The sequence below is a fragment of the Danio rerio genome, chromosome 20, assembly GCF_052040795.2.
Source record: "Danio rerio strain M-AB ecotype USA chromosome 20, GRCz13ab, whole genome shotgun sequence".
Taxonomy (NCBI): domain Eukaryota; kingdom Metazoa; phylum Chordata; class Actinopteri; order Cypriniformes; family Danionidae; genus Danio; species Danio rerio.
In genome coordinates, this window is record NC_141040.1 from 33,798,319 (window position 1) to 33,818,255 (window position 19,937).

A 19,937-nucleotide genomic window follows, 5' to 3' on the forward strand; every position below is an offset into this window, starting at 1 on the left:
GTTAGCAATTAATATGTGGGTCGATTCGAGAAAAAGCACGCTCATATCATAGCACGCCTAAAGTGCAATGCTTTATGGGTTTATCAATTTTATTGCAGTTGTGACACCAATAAAAATGGTCCAGTTCAGGCTCAGTTACAGGATATTGACTTGACTGAGACATGGCCCAGACATGGTTCATGTTTGGCCCTTGTTTGGAAGCCAGACTTGGTCCAGTCATATACTTTAATTCACTGCGGCATGTGGGCCAAGAAAAGCTGATTGTGTGGGCCAGAGATATTTTGCTATGTGGGAAGGCAGCAAGACCAGCACTGAGACCAGCACTGAAACCAGCAAGGTTATATTTTTCTATAACATATACATTTGGATGTACTAGTTTTTGGACCATTATCATAAGTTATTTTGTTAGATAAGCTCCAGATTTGGCTTCAGTACTGACTAATTTAATGTATATGTACAAATATAATACTGTATAGCTTCCAATTAAAATATGAGGTCACACTTTATTTTGATGGCCCGTTTGTTTAATTAAGTTACATTGCATTTACATGCCAACTAATTCTCTTTAGATTATAAGTAGACTGTTAGGTTGGGATCAGGGTTAGGGTTAGTGTCAGTTAACATGTACTTGCAAAGTGTCTCATAGTCAGTTAAATGTCTGTAGAAGGAGCAGTATCAACAGATACTAAGCAGACAGTCTACTACTACTCAAATGGACCATCAAAATAAAGTGTTACCAAATATGAATTTAAAAGATACATTTGTGAGGGGTGTACTTATATATGATGAGCACTGTAAATTATATAAACCTGCATTTTAAAACTATGACAACCAAAAATGTTACAGCTGTATATCTTTCTGCCTAAATATATATTTCCCCTTTTTTATACTGTGAAGCTTAAAGTTATGCAGAAGACACAGCCAACCAAGCACATTGCAACATAATAATATATTTAAACGTGAAAAATGTGGATACACATCACATACAGTTAGCTACAAAAAGTTTCAACACTTAAAAAAAGTTACAAAAACATAAATGAAAACGAAAGGCATATTTAGCTGAAGAAACAAGAACAAAAACTAGGTGTTCCCTAGTCCTCAACCAACTCTTAATATGCTAGACGCATGGGCTTAATAGTCACATTTGGCAAAATTTTCCCTAAAGTATTACTCCTCCCCCAAAATAAATTAATTAAATAAATACAACTCCATGAGTGACCTGAAAAGTAAGAAGTTAAGCCTCGCTGGCCTGATTACTCTGACCTAAATTGGCAGGCACATGGTAATGCAGGTTGGATCTTGATCTTCAACAGGTTGCGAATAAGACCCTCATTGGTTGGAAATACAAACAAAAGCCAACATATGCGTTACATCAACAAAATTATTCTTTAAATGACACCTTTCACGTTGTGCTTACAACATTAGCATACAATAATGATCCATTTGTGATAGCTTAGTGTTAAACTGATTGCTATGAGACCGGTTGTTTTCCATGGTAATAATAAGAATTCTTTCAGCAACACCGAAGCCTACAAGCTTTGAGAAGGCATCAGGTGACACGCCTGCTACGTCTGGTAATTGGGTAGATTTAAATGGAAGAACGGTCCTAAGTAGGAGCATATAGGAAGCATATAAAAGCTAGTGGCAGACTGAGGTGCAGAAAGCCAAACAACCTCAGCCTCCAGCATGCATATGCAATTAGATGAAGGAAATGGCTGAAATATTGAGGTTATGTGAATATGCTACAAGAAAAGTGTAAAAGCACTGCTAATAAATGTATTCCTCTCATACATGTACTGTAGTCAGTAGAATGTCTTTTGTTTTAACCCAGAATAAACAACATTGAAAATAGCTTAACACATGAAGTGAAGAAACACTAAAGAACGGAAAAGATACAAGACAGTTTGTAACAAAAAGACAGTTGTACAGTGTCATAAAGTAACTGTAGTGTTTGTTTGTCTGATTAACTCCAGTGGCTCGTCCAATCAGCTCCTCCGCTCCTCCAAAACACCTTTCAATGCCAGTCAAAACTTTCAGAAGTACAGTCTCCCGAGCAGATGAGCCGTGTTTTTCACCAGTGCCCCTGTATAAAGTGTGCTCAGGAGAAGCAGGTGCGACGGGATCACAGCTGATCCACTTTCAGACAAGCTGAGCGTCACCTCCTGAAGCTGGGATGGAGCTCTAGGTAGGAAGGGGGTCGTCGTCTCCTCGTTTACACTTGCATTTGCAGCAGAGCACGAACGGAGTGGCCAGCAAGAGGAAAGGGGAGGCCACTAACAACAGCAGACCAAAGCCAGCAAAGATCCCCACAACCTGATCCACAGAGATCAGAAAAATTAATAATAAAAAAAACAAAACAAACAAAGAAAATAACGTGCATGAATACTCTAAAATAACTACATTTATAAAATGATTATTCATCTGTGCAGATAATGGTCTGTGATGCTCAAACGAGATGACATTCTGCCACAAGGGGGCAGTAATAACTCTGTGATTGTATCTTGGTTTATCTTACAGGCTCAACTGGTGCGGATTTAGTTTTTGATTGAAAAAAAAAAATGTAAAAATAACTTTCTAAATGAAATGTGAAATCAACAAGCAAACATCGTGCCTTTGAGAGAAATAAAACTGAGATTAATTTTTTTTTTAATTGTGTCATAAACCCTGTAAAATTTGTCCTGTTTAATTGCATTATGTTCGATAGGGGAAAAATAACATGATTTACAGAAGACAAATATACAGGAATTTGTTATAAGCAAAAATCTGGTCAATGTATTTTGAAAGTCAGCTTGTTGAATTTAAGTTACATGTCAACTAATTCTCATTAGATTATAAGTAGACTGTTAGGTTGGGGTTAGGGTTCGTGTAAGTTAACATGTACTTTCAAAGTTTCTTATAGTCAGTTAAATGTCTGTTGAAGGAGCAGTATCAACAGATATTAAGCAGACAGTCAACTAATACTCAAATGGACCATAAAATAAAGTGTTACCAAAAATCTAGTATGTCATATTTAGAACAATGTCCATTTGATGACATATTGACATATCCTCCACTGAAGGATCACAGGGCTGCCACAAAATATAAATTGACTGCAATTTTGAAATCTTTATACACACATTGCACAATCCAGGGCTCCCACTGTTTAGTAGAGTTTAGAATTTAGTTTATTCAATTCACCTATGCCTCATGTCTTTGGACTGTGGGGGAAACCGGAGCACCCGGAGGAAACTCCACACAGAAATGCTAACTGGCTCAGCTGGGGCTCAAACCAGTGATCGTCTTGCTGTGAGGTAACAGTGCTAACCATGAACAAATTTAATTCAAGCACATTCAAAGACATACAGAATGTTTGTTTTTAAGTATTTTCCAGGCCTTGAATCCTTATGTATAAGTGTGTAATAAGAAAATCCATGAAAAAAAAAAGATCCATTTGAGTATTAGTAGACTGTCTGCTTAATATCTGTTGATACTGCTCCTTCAACAGACATTTAACTGACTATGAGAAACTTTTCAACTTACACGAACAACCCCAACCCCAACCCTAACCTCAACCAAACAGTTTAATGAGAATTAGTTGCAATGTAACTTATATTCAACAAACGGACCATCAAAATAAAGTGTGACCAAATATGCTGTAAATGCTCAAAATTTTGTACATTTCACTCAAACACATAACTATGAATTGTAAGTCAAGAGAAACAGAACTCTTAAACGGCTTCTTATCCATCCATTTACATCTGTATATATCTTGGTTTCTTCTTATACATCCATTCACAATGCACTTACTTTAAGTATCTGTAACATCCTGCACAGTAAAGCAAACCATTAGCAAGTGTAACAAAGCCACTTTTCTCCTTTCCACTACAATAAGATGCACCCTACTCTGATGCTTTTACAAACAAGGGTTATTTCAGGTGAACTGAGTGGGTCATGCTGTCTTTAGCACTTCAGAGCTACAGTTTAAAGGCATATGATCACATGACAAATACCTGTGTCCGATGCCAGATGACGGAGGCTCTGGAATGACCCAATTTGTTTCGACATGGTCCTTTATCATAGTGGATCAGTAAAAAGTCATCCTGAGGAGGAAGACATCTTAGCATCAATAACGATGAATATGAAGGGCATGGAAAAAATCAGCCCTCAAATATTGTTCAAATACAGTCCTGCTTCCTTAAACCAATTTTATATGAGAGTAAAACTTTTAATCAGTAAAATCATGATTGCGCTTTGTCCTGTTTTATATTTACAAAAATAATAGCTAACCTATAACGCATTTAACATCTGTAGGCCATTTTCAGATTTCAGGTCTGTTTTACTCCATATTATCAGCAACATCTCACGAGTGATAAATATATAAAAATTTTATCTTTTTTTTTTTTTAAATCAAGATATTTAAAATGGTAAATAAACACATAAACGCAAACAGTTTTTATATATTAATAAATATATTTATTCTGCATTAACATCATTGGAAAAATGGCATTCAATTAAATTATTTTGACTTTACAACTTATTATTACTCAAAACCTTTCACTTTTATGAAACCTATATATTTACATCAAAACAACAAATATTTCTCTGAAAAAATCTTATTTGCACAAGCTTTAAGATAAAAAAAACTTGTGCTTAATGTTTTATAGCACAATGATTCATCAATAGGTGTACATATACAGGTACAACTATAAATTTGACTCCTAAAAATGTGATAAATATGAAGGCTAACAATATTTTTTAACATGATATAGATAATCGCAATAGTCAATTCTACAGAAAAAAAAATTAAAGGTACCAAAATAATAAAAAAATACTGAAACATCAAATCTAATAAGTTATACATTTTAAAATACGTATATAAATAATTTTTAAATTTATAAATAATGAATGATGGTTATTTTAAGGGTCTTCTTTGCCTTATTAAAAATGACAATTTTTGAACATTTCATAGATGGGTTAGGATGTTATTAATGTGTTATGAAAGTTCAAAACATTATTTGTGCTCAATACTAACGTCCAGTGACTCCAGGCAGTACCAGCAGAAGGCATGCTTGCAGTTCTTGCACATCATCTGAGCACAGCCTTCATCCCTCTCAATGTACACTTTACATTTAGGACAGCGTTTGATCGGAGCCTCGTCCTCCTGACTCTTGAGGTTGGAGCTGCTGAAGCAGACACATGAACAGGAAACAAAAGGAATAGGTCACTTAGATTTCTTTGTTAAGTGTCCGATTCCTGTTTCTTGATTTTGTTTTCCTGAAAAAAAATCTTGCTAATAGACTTCCCTACACACAATGAACTCTGAGGTTAAAAAGTTGTTATGTTATGTTATTCAATGCTGCATTTATTTGATGAAAAAACAAAAACAGCAATTATATGACAGATCAATAGACTTTAAGATGCATTTTATTAAAACATAATTAATTATATTTTCCAATGTAGTTTATTCCTTTGATGGCAAAGCTCAATCCAATAGCCTGATATGATGCTCAGGAAACATTTATTTTCAAAACCAATGTTGAAAATCGTTGTGCTGCTTAATATTTTATATCCAAGTACTACTTTTTTTGCATTCTTAATAATAATAATAATAATAATAATAATTGCATTTATTATTATTCAATAAATATCTTCAATAAATATATTAGTTCAATTAAGTAGATCAGTACTATCAAAACAGAAATATTGCATGAAATAATATTGCATATAACATTATTATTGTCTTTACTGACACTTTTGATTTAATTTGTCTTCATCTCAAAAAATTGTTTATTGTTTATGTTTTTTCTAGTCTTCTAATCCAAACAAAAATGTCAGAAAAGTGTCTTTGTAAGACAAATACTCTGTAGGGGTGCATCAGTCAGTCGGAATTGACTGACAAGCAATAATCTGCATCAGTATTTGGTATCATGTTCAAAAACACTCGCTAATACTTTACCACAGATAATTTGATTACACATAGTTGCTTTTGCTTGGAGTGAATGAATCTGAAATAAAATTAGGTTTTAAAAATCTTAACAAAAAAAAAAAATTACCCTTCCGAATTTGTTAATAATAACTTGAGTATTGTGTTTTCTGTTTAACTGTTTTCTGTTGTACAAGTTATTCTAATACAACTTGTTAAGATGGAGAGAAGAAAGTTTTCATTTGTATTTCATTCAAAACTCGATTCATTTTCTTTGTTATTTAAAAAACTATAAAAGGTAGAACCATCAAAAAGTATCAGCTGTGAAATGTAGCATTGTTTAGCTGTAGAATATAGTATTTAGATGACGAATATAGTATTGTTAGAGTACATTTCTACATTGTATTAAAACTGTATTCTTTCCGTCGATAATATCTGTATATTACCTGTATTTAAGGAGGGGAGAGAAATTTGAACAAATAATTTTAACATTTAATACTCTTATACTATTTAAAAAAGTAGTAGTTAATAATACTTTTGCATACTGGAGTACACCCACAGAAAAAAGTTAATACTGTACGATTTGCTGCTGTTTAAAGTCCATTAGTGGCAGTACCCGTTTTCCCCAGGCAGGAAAGTGGTAATTGGCAGCATCTCCTGACAGGCCTGGCCAGTGTGACAGTCAGCCCTGCAGGCAGAGCAAAAGCGCAGACTGCACTCAGGGCACTGCACAGGCTGCGGCAGCTGCACCTCTGCTTCATTCAGCTGGCACACTGCTTGGCATGAGGATGATGGGCACCAGGTTCGACAGGGATCCAGAAGCACCTCTGCAAAGAATAATAAACAACATGTTTGAAATGATGACCTGTTTGGTCTGATCTGCAGATCACTGAGGTATTTATGTTCCAGTATGACATGAACAATCCCATTTCAAATTAAACTTCATATGGAGGTAAAACGGGTTAAAGAATGAACAAACACTTTATTTTCTGAAGTTGTGCTGCTTATTTATTGAGTAGCTTAAATAAGGCAATAAACCTCAATGAACACGTTTATATCTGTGCCAAAAAAGAGAGCCATTGAAATTGAAATTCCTAAACGCTGCTTGATTTTTTCAGTTCAAATCAAACAGATTTTTGATTCTGTTCTCTGTTCATAACATAGTTAAGACTTAAAATGCATTTGTTTTTGAGTCAGGGGAACTTAAAATACATGTTTTATTGTTTGAAAAGTTTTTTAAAATAATTTATTTAGGAGCTATGGATAGCTTATTTTACATTATTTTTTATTTAATTTTTTGTGCTTAATATTTCTCTCACCATTGTAATTTTAATATAGTGCATTTTATAATAAAGCATGATTTTACAAAAAAAATGGCACTCTTAACTTGCATGTTGTCGCCAAACAAAATTTATTAAAAACATGTAGCAAACACGGCACATTCCGAATGTTTGGAGTTTATGAATTTAATCATTAAGGCTGTTGTTGAAATATTTAGCAATATTAGGCACTTATTTGACTTCTTTTTCCATATTTATGATATGTTTTTATGTCTCCAAAACGTGTCTGTGAAGTTTCTGCTGAAAAACCCCATCAGGTTATTTATTATACCTTCTTGAACGTGAGGATTTTCAACTCCTAGTACACTGTAGCTGTTTTTGTTGTCTGTGCCTTTAAAGCAAACGAGCTGGTTCTCCCTGCCCACCATTTTCACATGCACGTCAAAGCCATAGAGACTGCTCGCTATTGCTCTAACTCATGTCTCCATTTTCTGCTGCGCCTCATGTCAGATATACAGCACAGTGACCGACAAGAATGAGAAATACTACAGTAAGAACTTATGGTATGGTATAACGATGCATTTGTTGTGGAGTTAATTAAAGTCTATCTGAAATGATGAGTAATCTCATTACAAATTTTGTGTGAAAGCACACACACTTAAATTTGCACTGGCATGGCAAATCTGACAGAATATATGTTAATATACACTGCTGTATGGATATACGTTATGTTAATGTACAAAATAAACCTGATTTAACGTCCACAAACTGGGAATGCGACTTATTTTATATTTGTACTGACTCTATGTGGCTGGAGTGATGAATTAGATTGTTGTCTTTATTAAAAACATGCGCTGTTTTAGATTTGTTTTGAACTTGTAAAACTCATTCTTGAGGTGCAGATGATCACAGAGAGCTGAACAGATCATGTAATCCCAGTTGCTTTGCACAAGTCCTGTCTTGTGGATATGTTTATATATGTTACAATGGAGACAGGTTAATATGCAGCTGTCAATCAATCCGGTGGCCGGGGAAACCGCACTTCTATGTCACGTTGCGGTGGGCCTCAAAATGAGAGGGATTTGGTTTCTATTTTAATGTCAGGGAATTAAAAAAAGAGACTTGTTGTCTATATATATATATATATATATATATATATATATATATATATATATATATATATATATATATATATATATATATATATATATATATATATATATATAAAAAACTGTGGACACACTATACATACACACAGTTCTGTCAAAACAGCTTACAAATGTTGATTTTCATCATAGTTGCCCTTTAAAAAGCTAAATGCTGTTAATTTTATTTGCAACTACTTTTAAAAAAAGGCACAGCAAAAAACAAAAAAAAAAACAAAAAACAAAAGGTTAAAAAACAAATTAAAAAAAGCCTTTTAAGTTTAAGAGTGAAAGGGATGATAAAAATGTGAGCGAAAAGCTACAGTATGCATATAGAGCAGAGGTGGGAGTAAGTCACATGTGCAAGTCACAAGCAAGTCTCAAGTCATAACCTTCAAGTCTCAAGCTAGTCAAGTCAATAAATTGTCAGACTCAAGTCAAGTCACTGCTTATTTCAAGTCAATCTAAAAATAAATAAATAAATAAATAAATATATATATATTTATATGCACGCACACACACACACACATTTGAAATGACACTTTCATCTCTGGCTTTCTGCTCAGGGGAATGTGTGTGCGTACTACAAAGTCATTAAAATATTATACTATTAATTAAACCCTAAATGACAAAATCAATCTTAAAGTGCACGCACATTTTTGGGGGACAAAAATTATTGAACCTTTAGATTCCAGATAATATTTATAGCCCATTTCACACATACATTACAGATCCATGGTCGGAAATGGTTTCTTGTTTTGCCAAACTTAGTTCTTCATTTTCCCCCCGATAAATTGTTTTTAAAAAGATGCAAGCAAGTAAAAAACAAACAAAAAAAACTGGAATATATCATTAACCAGATTCTTTTAATGCAATTTTTTTTTTTATTAAACTCAACCCCTAACATGTCAAAAACTTAAACATTAAATATTAGCATACAAACACAATACTATCAGTGCTTCTCACAGGTTTGAAATATACTTGAGTTGGTAGCCGGATTGAAACACACCATTTACCCACATCACATAAATAGTTTTCTATATGCGACAAACAAAACATATTTAATTTTTCATATTCAATATTTAAGCTAATGAAATATACAGCAAATGAGAAATAAATGACAGAAAAAGAAATAAAAACACAACATCTCTAAAAATATTCATAAATAATCATAATTTCAAAAATTAAACATGTAGATTACTTAAAGAAAGCAAGCATTAAGAAACCAGGCCGGACAAATTTTTTTAAGTCCCAAAAAAGACATGTCTTTGTGGGTCTGCAGTGCGGGGGTGCTGACAGTTCATGGGTGCACAGAACGAAATGAATCATTCAAATGAATCGTTCAAATGAATCTAATGAATCATTTAAAGTGGTTCTTAATGAACCGAATGATTAAGTCCAGCAAATTCCAAGTGGTGCTCGCTGCAGAGCCATTTGAGGAGAGCTGAGCTCCAGCGAGGGGGAGCTTAAGCTTGAGCTCCACCTTTTTTGCACTTCTTCTACGAGTGATGTCATTGGGGGTAGGGTTAGGGGTGGGGTTGGTGTACGCATTAAAACAGCTTACAGGAGGAGGAGCGACAGCTCATGCTCCCCCTCGCTGGAGCTCAGCTCTCCTCAAATGGCTCTGCAGCGAGCACCCTCTCGCAAATTCAACTGATTCTTTCGGACTGATCTGATACCGATGAGCTGTTATAACTGCGCATGCGTGACTTTCGGTTTTGTTTTGTTTTTAAATGCATAATGTATAACAAACGGTTGTGTATTTAACCAAAACAAGTTATTTTGAGTCATTTAAGTCAAGTCAACGTCAAGTCTCAAGTCATGACAGTCAAGTCCAGGTCAAGTCGAGTCTTTTTTGGATATTTGTCAAGCAAGTCATAAGTCCTTAGTTTTGTGACTTAAGTCTGACTCAAGTCCCCCATCTCTGATATAGATTATGAGGAAAAACTTACCTCGCTCAAACTGGAGTCTCTTATAATGTTGCATGACCTCACCAGCCACCATACACTCAATCTACAGCAGAGAAAACGAAAAAGAAAAATGAGCAAGACAATAGCAAATGACAGAGCAAGGAAGATAATCGAAAAACTTTCAACTCTGAAAACACCTCAATTATTTCTAGTCTTACTAATTTGAAGTGAGCTCACCTCATTCTCCAGCAAATGTCCTTGTTTTGGGCAGGTAGAATCTGGACAGCTAATAGCCGTTTCGAGGCCCTCTTTAATGAGCAGTTCAACATATTGCTTCAAACACTGTAAGAGACAGATTTTTTTTTTTGTCTTTCAAAAAATAATGAGACAACTGCTGTCTGTGGTTATGCATCCACCCACAAACGCTCTGCTCATTGTAGTCAAGCCAAACTCAAACCATAACAGCATTCAAGAGCTGCTTGTAAAACCGGCCAATTTGGCTTAAATCAAGACCTGAGAATGTGTATTAGATTAACTTGAATTTATCCATCAAAAATCAGAATGAAAGATCGATCACAAACAAAAAACAGAAGCATAAAAGTACCAGCTTCTGTATGTAAGGTTCATTAGCATTATAGCTGTACAGTACACATGTGAAGAGACTTTCATAACATATGGTATATACATAGTTGGAAAACACACAGGAATGGTCACTGAAGACACAGTCCTTACCAGACTGCAAAATATGCACTGGCACTGGGAGATGGTGGTCATCTGTTCCAGCGGAAACTCTCCCAGGCACAGTTTACAGGACAGGAGAGGTGCCAGGTCCACGTCCCAACTGGGTTCGTAGCGAGAGCTGCTCATGGTATGCAGATCTGGGACGCTAAGACAGACAGAATGCACATCTGATAAACAGGCAAAAACAAAGAAACACCACACAATATCACTTCTTATAAATAAAATACAATATTTGGATTTAGTTATCAATTCTAGTCTAACTTACAATAATACAAATTCATCTTAATTAATACAATTTATAAAACATTTAGATTTTAAGTTGGATTTTCAGTTCTTATTTGAATTTTAGCAATTCTGTGGTGTAAATGATCATTTCAATAATTATGCTTAGTTTTATTTATTGTTTCAGATTTAATAATTTTAGTTCTAAAACCTTTTGTGTTGACAAGGCTGTATTTCAATTACTGAAAACAATTAGGTAGGGCTGGGCGATTTAGCCTAAAAATCTAAATCTCAATTAATTGAACATTTTAACTCGATTGCGATTAATGAACGATTATTTATTTATTAATTTTTTTTGTGCTCTCATAGTTCACAAACACGTTTTGGACAGTAAATATGCTCACATAGTACAAGTGAGAGATGTTTGAATGAAGGTTGCATTACATGATTTTAAAATAACTGAGGGAAACACACACTATCTAAGAATGACTCGTCCTACTTGACCAGAGATCAGATGTGGCTTCAAAGTGAATGCAGAAGTATAAACCAGCCTTAACTAAATACTCAATTCTTATAAATTAAACAAAACTACATTTTACCCTTACTTAAAGAAGTGGTCCACTACGATATCATGTTTTAAACCTTGATGTGAAATGTACATGTGTGAACATAAACAACATCTCCGAATATAATATGCTCAAAGTTCCATGCAAAGGAAGACATTGGCTTTTACATAGTTAGCTTAGCAAAGCCTACAGCGAACAAATTTGGGGACTACAAAAATATATGTCCGGGTCATTGAGATCACAATCGCTTCAGATTATGCGCATTCACTACGCGCATAGTACAAGAGGCATGGTAATGTTATAGCAGAGAAAGCTAAAAGTCAGTCTAATCGCTGCTATTTCCACAGAGCTTGTTCTGTTTCTGTATTTGGGCTTCCAAAGCACACAACACAAAGACAGAAGTGCTTACAATTTCATTTTAATTATGTTCCAGAGAATTATAAAAAAAGATATAGGTAGCATTTGACAAAGAACAGTGCTGGATTCGGCTAAAAACTCCTCAAAGAAGGAGCAGCTCCAACCATAATAGTCGAAGCTGTAGATTGTGAGCCACAACCTATAAGTATTTTTATTTGTTAAAATTGATCTATGACATGCACAGTGTCTAGTGTTAATGGTATGTTGTAGAAAAGGCATAAACAAGGATGTAAACAATGTGAAATGCTGTTTAACATCTTACACATTTTAACTACAAATTCATATTTATCCGTCAAATTGCTGTAAACACCCACAACCTTCAGCAAAGCTGCAGTGTCTCTCTGTGCGCCACTTTCCATGCGTTCTAAATCTCAAATGACACATTCGGAAAAGATATGTGAATGTCTTATATTACTTACACATGCTTATAACATTAATATGTAAATTACAGATTTTATTTTAGAGAGCAGGTGTGAGGTCCAGCTGTGTCCTCTTCATGTTGTCTTATTCAGGCTAAAATTGCTACAGCTAACAGCTACACTGACTGACAGTGTTTACACAGTGCAAAAGCACGTGCTTGTAGGGCCATGACGTGGTGACGAGGAGCTGATTCATAAATCACAGCACATTCTGTTAGCTGACCAATTAGAGCCTTTTGAGGGCGGGCCTTTCAGTGGAACTAAGAAATATGACAGTCGTTTTGAAGTTAGCGGAGTAGCTATATATATTCAAAGTAAGATATATAAAAAAATAACCAGTTTTTTTTTTTTTTTTTTTTTTTTTTTTTTTTTTTTACAAATGTACCATGAGCACACATTGCTTTTTATCTTATAAACACAAAAAAGCCTAAAAAATGTACTCTGGACCAATCCCTTAAAAAAAAAAAAAAAAAAAAAAAAAAAAAAGACACTTGACCTTTAACTATGAATCCAAAAATTTGGGCTTGCCTATCTCTAGCTATAAAGTATTTGGTCTACCATGGAGTTTTCCTTCTGAGAGCTTCTGCTGTTTGCTGACCAATTAGAGCCTTTTGAGGGCGGGCCTTTCAGAGGAACTAAGAAATATGACAGTCGTTTTGAAGTTAGCGGAGTAGCTATATATATTCAAAGTAAGATATATGAAAAAATAACCAGTTTTTTTTTTTTTTTTTTTTTTACAAATGTACCATGAGCACACATTGCTTTTTATCTTATAAACACAAACAAGCCTAAAAAATTTACTCTGGATCAATCCCTTAAAAAAAAAAAAAAAAAGACACTTGACCTTTAACTATGAATACAAAAATTTGGGCTTGGCTATCTCTAGCTATAAAGTATTTGGTCTACCATGGAGTTTTCCTTCTGAGAGCTTCTGCTGTTTGCTGAGAGCTTGTCCAATCAGTAAAAGTATGTCAATATACCCTCAGTACTGCTGCCAGGCAACTCAAAGAAAACTAATGACTGTCTCTACTGGAGAGCTCAACATAACAAACTCCCTAAGAGAGTACGAGAAACAAAGCAGCCTGCTGAAAACAAACAAACTTCAGGCTGTATGTGTCAACTTCCAAACGCACCTTCACAACGTGGTACAGCAAAACTTTTGCCACCCAAAGTTGCAAAAAAGTAACATGATCCATTACACCACAATACAAACCATCAAGAGGTGAAAATAATAAATTGAGGAGCCTTCAGATGGCGTAGTTAGTCGACTTCCCCACAGTCGTAGGTGGAGACAGATGGAGTTTCTTGTGCTTGTGCTTGCAGGATCTCATTGTGTTAGTGATGGGAATACACGACAGCGTAAACAGCAAATGGCTCTTAGCAGGCTGTGCGTCTCTCTGTTTGAGGCTCTCATCTCAGTCAGCACACCCACACAGCCATAACCAGATGCAGGAACTCTCTATCATATGTAAAGCCATGTGTACATGGCGAGATTCTTCTGTTCTTATTGATTGTCAAGAGGCAGACTGTTCGAAATCAAAATCTTGGTCTTGACTCTGAACAGAAGCAAAGTCTTACTGATCAACATTGCATTCCTCGGAAAACACTTGCAATCTAGAAGCAGTCACCTTATGCTTATGATGCGGTACAGTCTGTAAACTCCGCCCATTAAAATAACGGCTTTATCTTTAACCTGTAAAATCGCGACGATATTTATTTATTGATCGTGGGACATAAATACCGTTATCGTGATAATAATACAATTAATTGTGCAGCCCTACGCTGCATAAAACATATGCTGGATAAGTTGGTGGTTCATTCCACTGTGGCGAATCCAAATGAATAGAGGGACTAGGCCGAAAAGAAAATGAATGAATGAATAGTACTCTAGTCAAACCATACCCTCAAATGCACAAAGAGCACTTGTGAGTCATGTAAGTTGACGAGATTAATGTAAATACAGCTCACTATGAACACATAAGCTGCTTAAACCTACCTAAAATAATGTTTAACACCATTAGAAAAGGTTTAAGTGGTATTTGTAAAGAAATTGATGCAAGCAAAGTATCAGTTAACTGTAAAGCATACAGTGCCACTTGCTGGTACAAAAATCTGCAGTAAAAAAACTATGCTTGATTCATTAGAGAATTCTAAACAAAACATCTCATAATCTATTTGAATCAGTGCTGAACAAGTAATGAAACTAATGAAATATGACCAAGTGGCAAGACATGTTTATGCGGCTAGATCAAAAAGTCATTTTTGCAAATACAGATACAGAAAATACACACTTTAATACCTAAAACAAATAAATAGAAAAAAAGCATTCTACTTCTACCATTAGAAATATAGGAGGTTTAAAAGCATCATTTAGGGGGAAACGCTTTAAAAAGGAACAAATGATCGAAAACAAAAGATGTTTACCACAGAGTTTGCCTAAATTGAAGGGGAAATCCCAGGCCTACAGTATAAACCTTCATTGTTCTTTCATGCAGACAAATAACCACATTTAGAGCTCTTTCCTTTAAATAAAAAGAACAGGAGGGGAAATACCCTATATATTTAGTTCTCAGACGGCAGTTTGGCACAATGACCCTCTCATAGAGTCCAAGGTACAGATAGAGAATTTCCAGCAGCCTGACACTGTAAATGAACTTCTTTATCTGCTAATGGAGGTTAACAGTCTGAACTACAGTAGCTCTAAAGCACAGTTTCTCATCAAATCAATTTTATTAAATAATAATAATAAAAAAAAGAACCTGGGGGACCAGAAGTGACAAGATAGCTTTCATCATGGGCACAAAGCACAAGTATGAATAAAATTACATAACAAATTACATAAGATCTATTTTTAATCTATCTAGGTTAAATCCAATTTAAGCTGTTCTCTACTGTTGCTCCAACTGTCTCTTGTGATTGTGGTAGAAATGGCTTGGCTTAGTCAAGACCTTTCCTTGAATTATTATATAGATATTCTCACTTATAAATGAAGATAATAAGTAAAAATTCAAGTATGAGTACTTCAAAAGCACAAGTATACCCACTCGCAGATAGTACCTCTCTGTTATTGTCTTGCTATCTGTTTCTGCATCAAACTATTTTTCTCTGCAGTTTAAATAAGCCTGCGAGTGTTCAGATCGCACCCTTGCCTCTGGCAGGTCTGCAGATTTGTGTCAGCCACAATACTGAAATCCCTGAACAACCTAATTGCTTAATTGGATTACATTACGAGGGTGGAGTATGTGAACACTAAAACAAGCATGAATGTGTTAGTCAGACATGTTGGAATGAGAAAAGGGACTGATTCATGTTAACTCAATAAATAAGGGCTTTTACAGAAGCTGGACATAAAACTACATTTTGGACACAAAAATAAAATATGCTGCAAATGTTCTCAATTACTGAACTCACAGCACTGTTCTGAGCCTGATCTTAAAAGTGCAGCTCCAGTGTAAGCAGCTGAAAACCAACTCATTGAAATGTATAAATTAGGGCTGCACAACACTGGAAAATACACATTGTAATATTTTTTTTTTAATTGCAATATGAACACAATTTCACTAGATGAGTTGAATAAATGTTTGTGAAGAATCTGTCATTTTAGATTGGGAAGGTCCTGTAGGGGAGTGCATAAAATATAGTTGAAGTTTATTTGTATAGCACTTAAGCACAATAATATATAATATTATGTTATTAATATAATAACATAATATGCATAATATTTATATTATTGAGCACAATATTTGTTAAAAAACAATCTACAAGCATAGATAAATTCAATAAAGAAAATTATGCTAATTAAATATGCAGTGTTTAATTGTTTTCTAAAAAGTCGAAATGTATTTAGGTATACAGTAATTAATTAACCAAATGTAAAATTATACTGCATAGTCTTCATTTTTTCAAAACAATTCAATAAAATGAATCATTAATAATTTTTTTAAATTACAAATGGTACATTTTCTTATGCCTGAATACTTTTAAAACCCTCCTCACACAGTCACAGGCCTAAAAAAACACTTGTGAAATTATAAATTATAATCCAAACTCAACATTGCATATACTTCCGTTGTGACTATTGCGAATAATCACATTGCGATATCGATGCTGAAATTATATATTGCACAGCCCTAACATGAATACAAAAAAAATTAAGCCTACAAGCAAAAAAAAATAAAAAATAAAAAATTTCTGATATTCCCCATGGACCAAACTATATGGTAAAACAGCATGATGCAAATTGCAAATCTTTTGCATACAATATAGACTGTGATTCTCCCACAAATCTGATTACACAACCAAATAAAACAATTTATAAAAGGGTCTGAAAAAATATACACAAATTAGGGCTGCACATTATACCCTTTCAGCATCGATATCGCAATGTGCGAGTCCGCAATAGACCATTTCAATGTGTCACTGGCCCATGAACAATTCCTGCTTGTTGTCAAACTATTTCATAACAGTAACAAGAGGCAATTCGATCATAACTTATTGTTAAAACAGCTATCATAACATTATTTATCAATATTTGGACATTTTTGGATTATCTGAAGCTATAGAAATTACAAATGTGAAACAAGAAATAAGTTAGGACCATTGTTATTGTTTACATCCCTCGAAATGGTCCATAGTCACACCGCAGGGATATGCAATGTACTTGGGATTATAGTTGATCAGACATTAGTTAACAGCGTAGTGGGGTAATTTTCTTTCTTTTTTAAACTTAGAGTGAATGTTTAGATATTTGCATGTTTTTAAAACCTGACTGTAAGAATTTGAAGCAAATTTAAGCCATTTAGGCACAATAAATTGAACTTAATTTAAACTTTTGTATCTTACAGATTATTGTACATTATATAATAAGTTACTAAATTAAAATGGTGTTATGATTATTATTCTACAGTGATTATTTAATTTCTGCTACATTCCCCAGAAAATTAAATCATTGTTTATTTGAATCTTTTCTCTGTTGTATTTAACTTTGCTTGTAATTTTTAAATGATATTTTATGCACATATGCTTTCCTACAGAATCATCTAAATCAATCCAAATTATGAATTCTTTACAGGCTATTCAAGTCATGTGCTGAATTTGCATTTATATCTCAATATTGCAGCGAATGAAAATAATGCAATCTCAGTTTTTTTTCCAATATTGTGCAGCCCTAATACAAATCCCTGAAATACTACCATTCTAGAGATTTGCTATTCCAGGTAAACAACCAGTAAATACTGTTAACAGGCTCATGTGGTAAAAAATGCACTTAAAGAAAGCTATAGCTGTACTGTGTGTATTCATTTGTCTCATAGGAAACTGTGCTTGGTAATTATTTACTTAAGTGGGAAGTATCGATATAAAAAGAGGGATGATGTCAAAATTATGCACTTCTCTCTGTTTATTTAGCCTTGGGGGCATATTACAGAAAGTTTCTTATCTTGGGTGATAACTAAAATATGATATTGATTGTTAAATTAGAACTTAGCAAGAACATTTTCTTATGTCTGAATACTTTTAAAACCCTCACACAGTCACAGGTTTTTAAAACACAGTTGCAAAATGATAAACTATAATCCAGACTCAACATTGCAAATGTGATCATGTGACTATTGCAAATGATCACATTGCATTCATATTGCAATATATAACACAGTAAATGAAAATATTGCAATCTCAGTTTTTTTCAATATTGTGCAGCCCTAATATGCCCCCAAGGCAAAGTTTCTTATCTTAGGTGGTAACATAGATATGATCTTGCACGTTAAATTTTGAACCTTGCAAATTCACATTACGGAGTCAAATCATGATTTGGGAAAATCAGATCTTTTCTGTAGTTAGAAAGTCTTAAATTGTCTCATCAGTTTGACAATTGAACCTCAGGTCTATTATCAAGCAACCAACACTGCGTGAGCTGCTAATCAGCTAGCATAAACAAAATAAATAAACAAAACCAGTGGGAAAACAAACAAACAAAAGTCACGAGTCATTTGCACTACTCTGTAATGCTTTTGTGCTGCTAACCATAATATCATGTAATATTAGCAGTCTGTAATTACTTAAGCTTTTTGTTATTAAAGTGTAACATCTTCAAGGTCTGCCAGGTGTCTTTCTACTAATAAACATCTTGGTTCTTCCTTTTCAATCAATAAATGCAACGCTATTGTTTGAAAGCACAATTAGTAGAATTATTTTAGTTAGCCTTTGAATATTTAGGAAGTGAGGATAGAGACTGCCCTAAAGTTAAGACAGTTTTTAGAATGTATTTGTCAGGATCATCAGGTAGGACCTTCCCTTGACAAGATAATGCACTTAGAAAATCTTTTTTTCTGTAATAGCTTTTGTCCCAAATGTCGTAACTGAAATAAGCATGGTTACTAAACAGGATAAGATTTAAATCTATTAGTTTCCCTTCAATTTAGTCTCCATTTTAGAGGTTGCCAACTATTGCAGCATATGATTTACGCAGCCATATCCCAGCACTGGGAAACACCCATACACACTCATTTACACACATTCATACACTACGGCCAATTAAGTCCATCCAATACACCATAATAGATGTCTTTGGACTGTGAGGGAAATCGGTGCACCTGGAGAAACCCACACAAACATGGGAAGAACAGGCAAACTTTTTGAAAAAATAATTTCTTACTTAATCTAAATGAAGCTTTATTTATTCATTTTAAATAAATTAATGATTTAATAACTCACTCAAAGACAAATCTATTGAATATACTGTATGATTTAATCACAAATGCAGTTACTTGTCACCATCTATTGGCATTACAATATAATGATGCACTGTAGAGGATCTATGGCACCATTAAAGCAGATCGATTTATCCTGCTGTGATTGTGTCAATCAAATTATTTGAATTAAAGTATAAATCAGGGTCATTACTATCTTTTAACAAATAATCATGCTGCTCTACACTAAATTATGACCTTACATGTCAAGACATAGCAAATCAGCAATAAATAGGCCATTTTATTTTGTTTTTTAATCACATGACCATGAATAAATACTGACAGCATTCGATTTTAATTAACTATCCCTTTAATTTACTACAACAAACTGCCCCCAAAACAGCATGACCATGTTGGAAAACCTAATACTAAACAGTCCTTGCGCGCAAACAGGAATGGACAGCAATGATGGAAAATTCTGCAAAAATCACTAAACAAGCGCATGTATCCTGATTTAGAACAGTGTGGTCTGAAATAATCTCAAGAGTGCTGCAGTGTGTGCAGGTCAGAGGGAGCTGAGTGTGTTCCTGCCAAGCACAGGATGCGAGCTCTGCCCAAGGAAACAACAACCCTTCCTGTTTTTGCCATA

The 19,937-nt window shown here is 34.3% G+C and overlaps 1 protein-coding gene across 3 annotated transcripts in view; it reads right to left on the reverse strand.

The window, feature by feature from the left end:
- Nucleotides 1–934: 934 nt before the first annotated feature.
- rnf144ab (ring finger protein 144ab) overlaps nucleotides 935–19,937 on the reverse strand; it is a 28,278-nt gene continuing 9,275 nt past the window's right edge. The window contains exons 2-8 of one of the 3 annotated variants that reach the window (XM_087296610.1): nucleotides 10,970–11,123; nucleotides 10,475–10,579; nucleotides 10,280–10,340; nucleotides 6,519–6,729; nucleotides 5,012–5,162; nucleotides 3,990–4,079; nucleotides 935–2,313 (exon numbers count right to left, since the gene is read on the reverse strand). In XM_087296610.1, the coding sequence (XP_087152736.1) occupies nucleotides 2,182–2,313; nucleotides 3,990–4,079; nucleotides 5,012–5,162; nucleotides 6,519–6,729; nucleotides 10,280–10,340; nucleotides 10,475–10,579; nucleotides 10,970–11,104 (885 nt within the window). In that variant the 5' untranslated portion in view covers nucleotides 11,105–11,123 and the 3' untranslated portion in view covers nucleotides 935–2,181. 3 annotated transcript variants of the gene reach the window in all.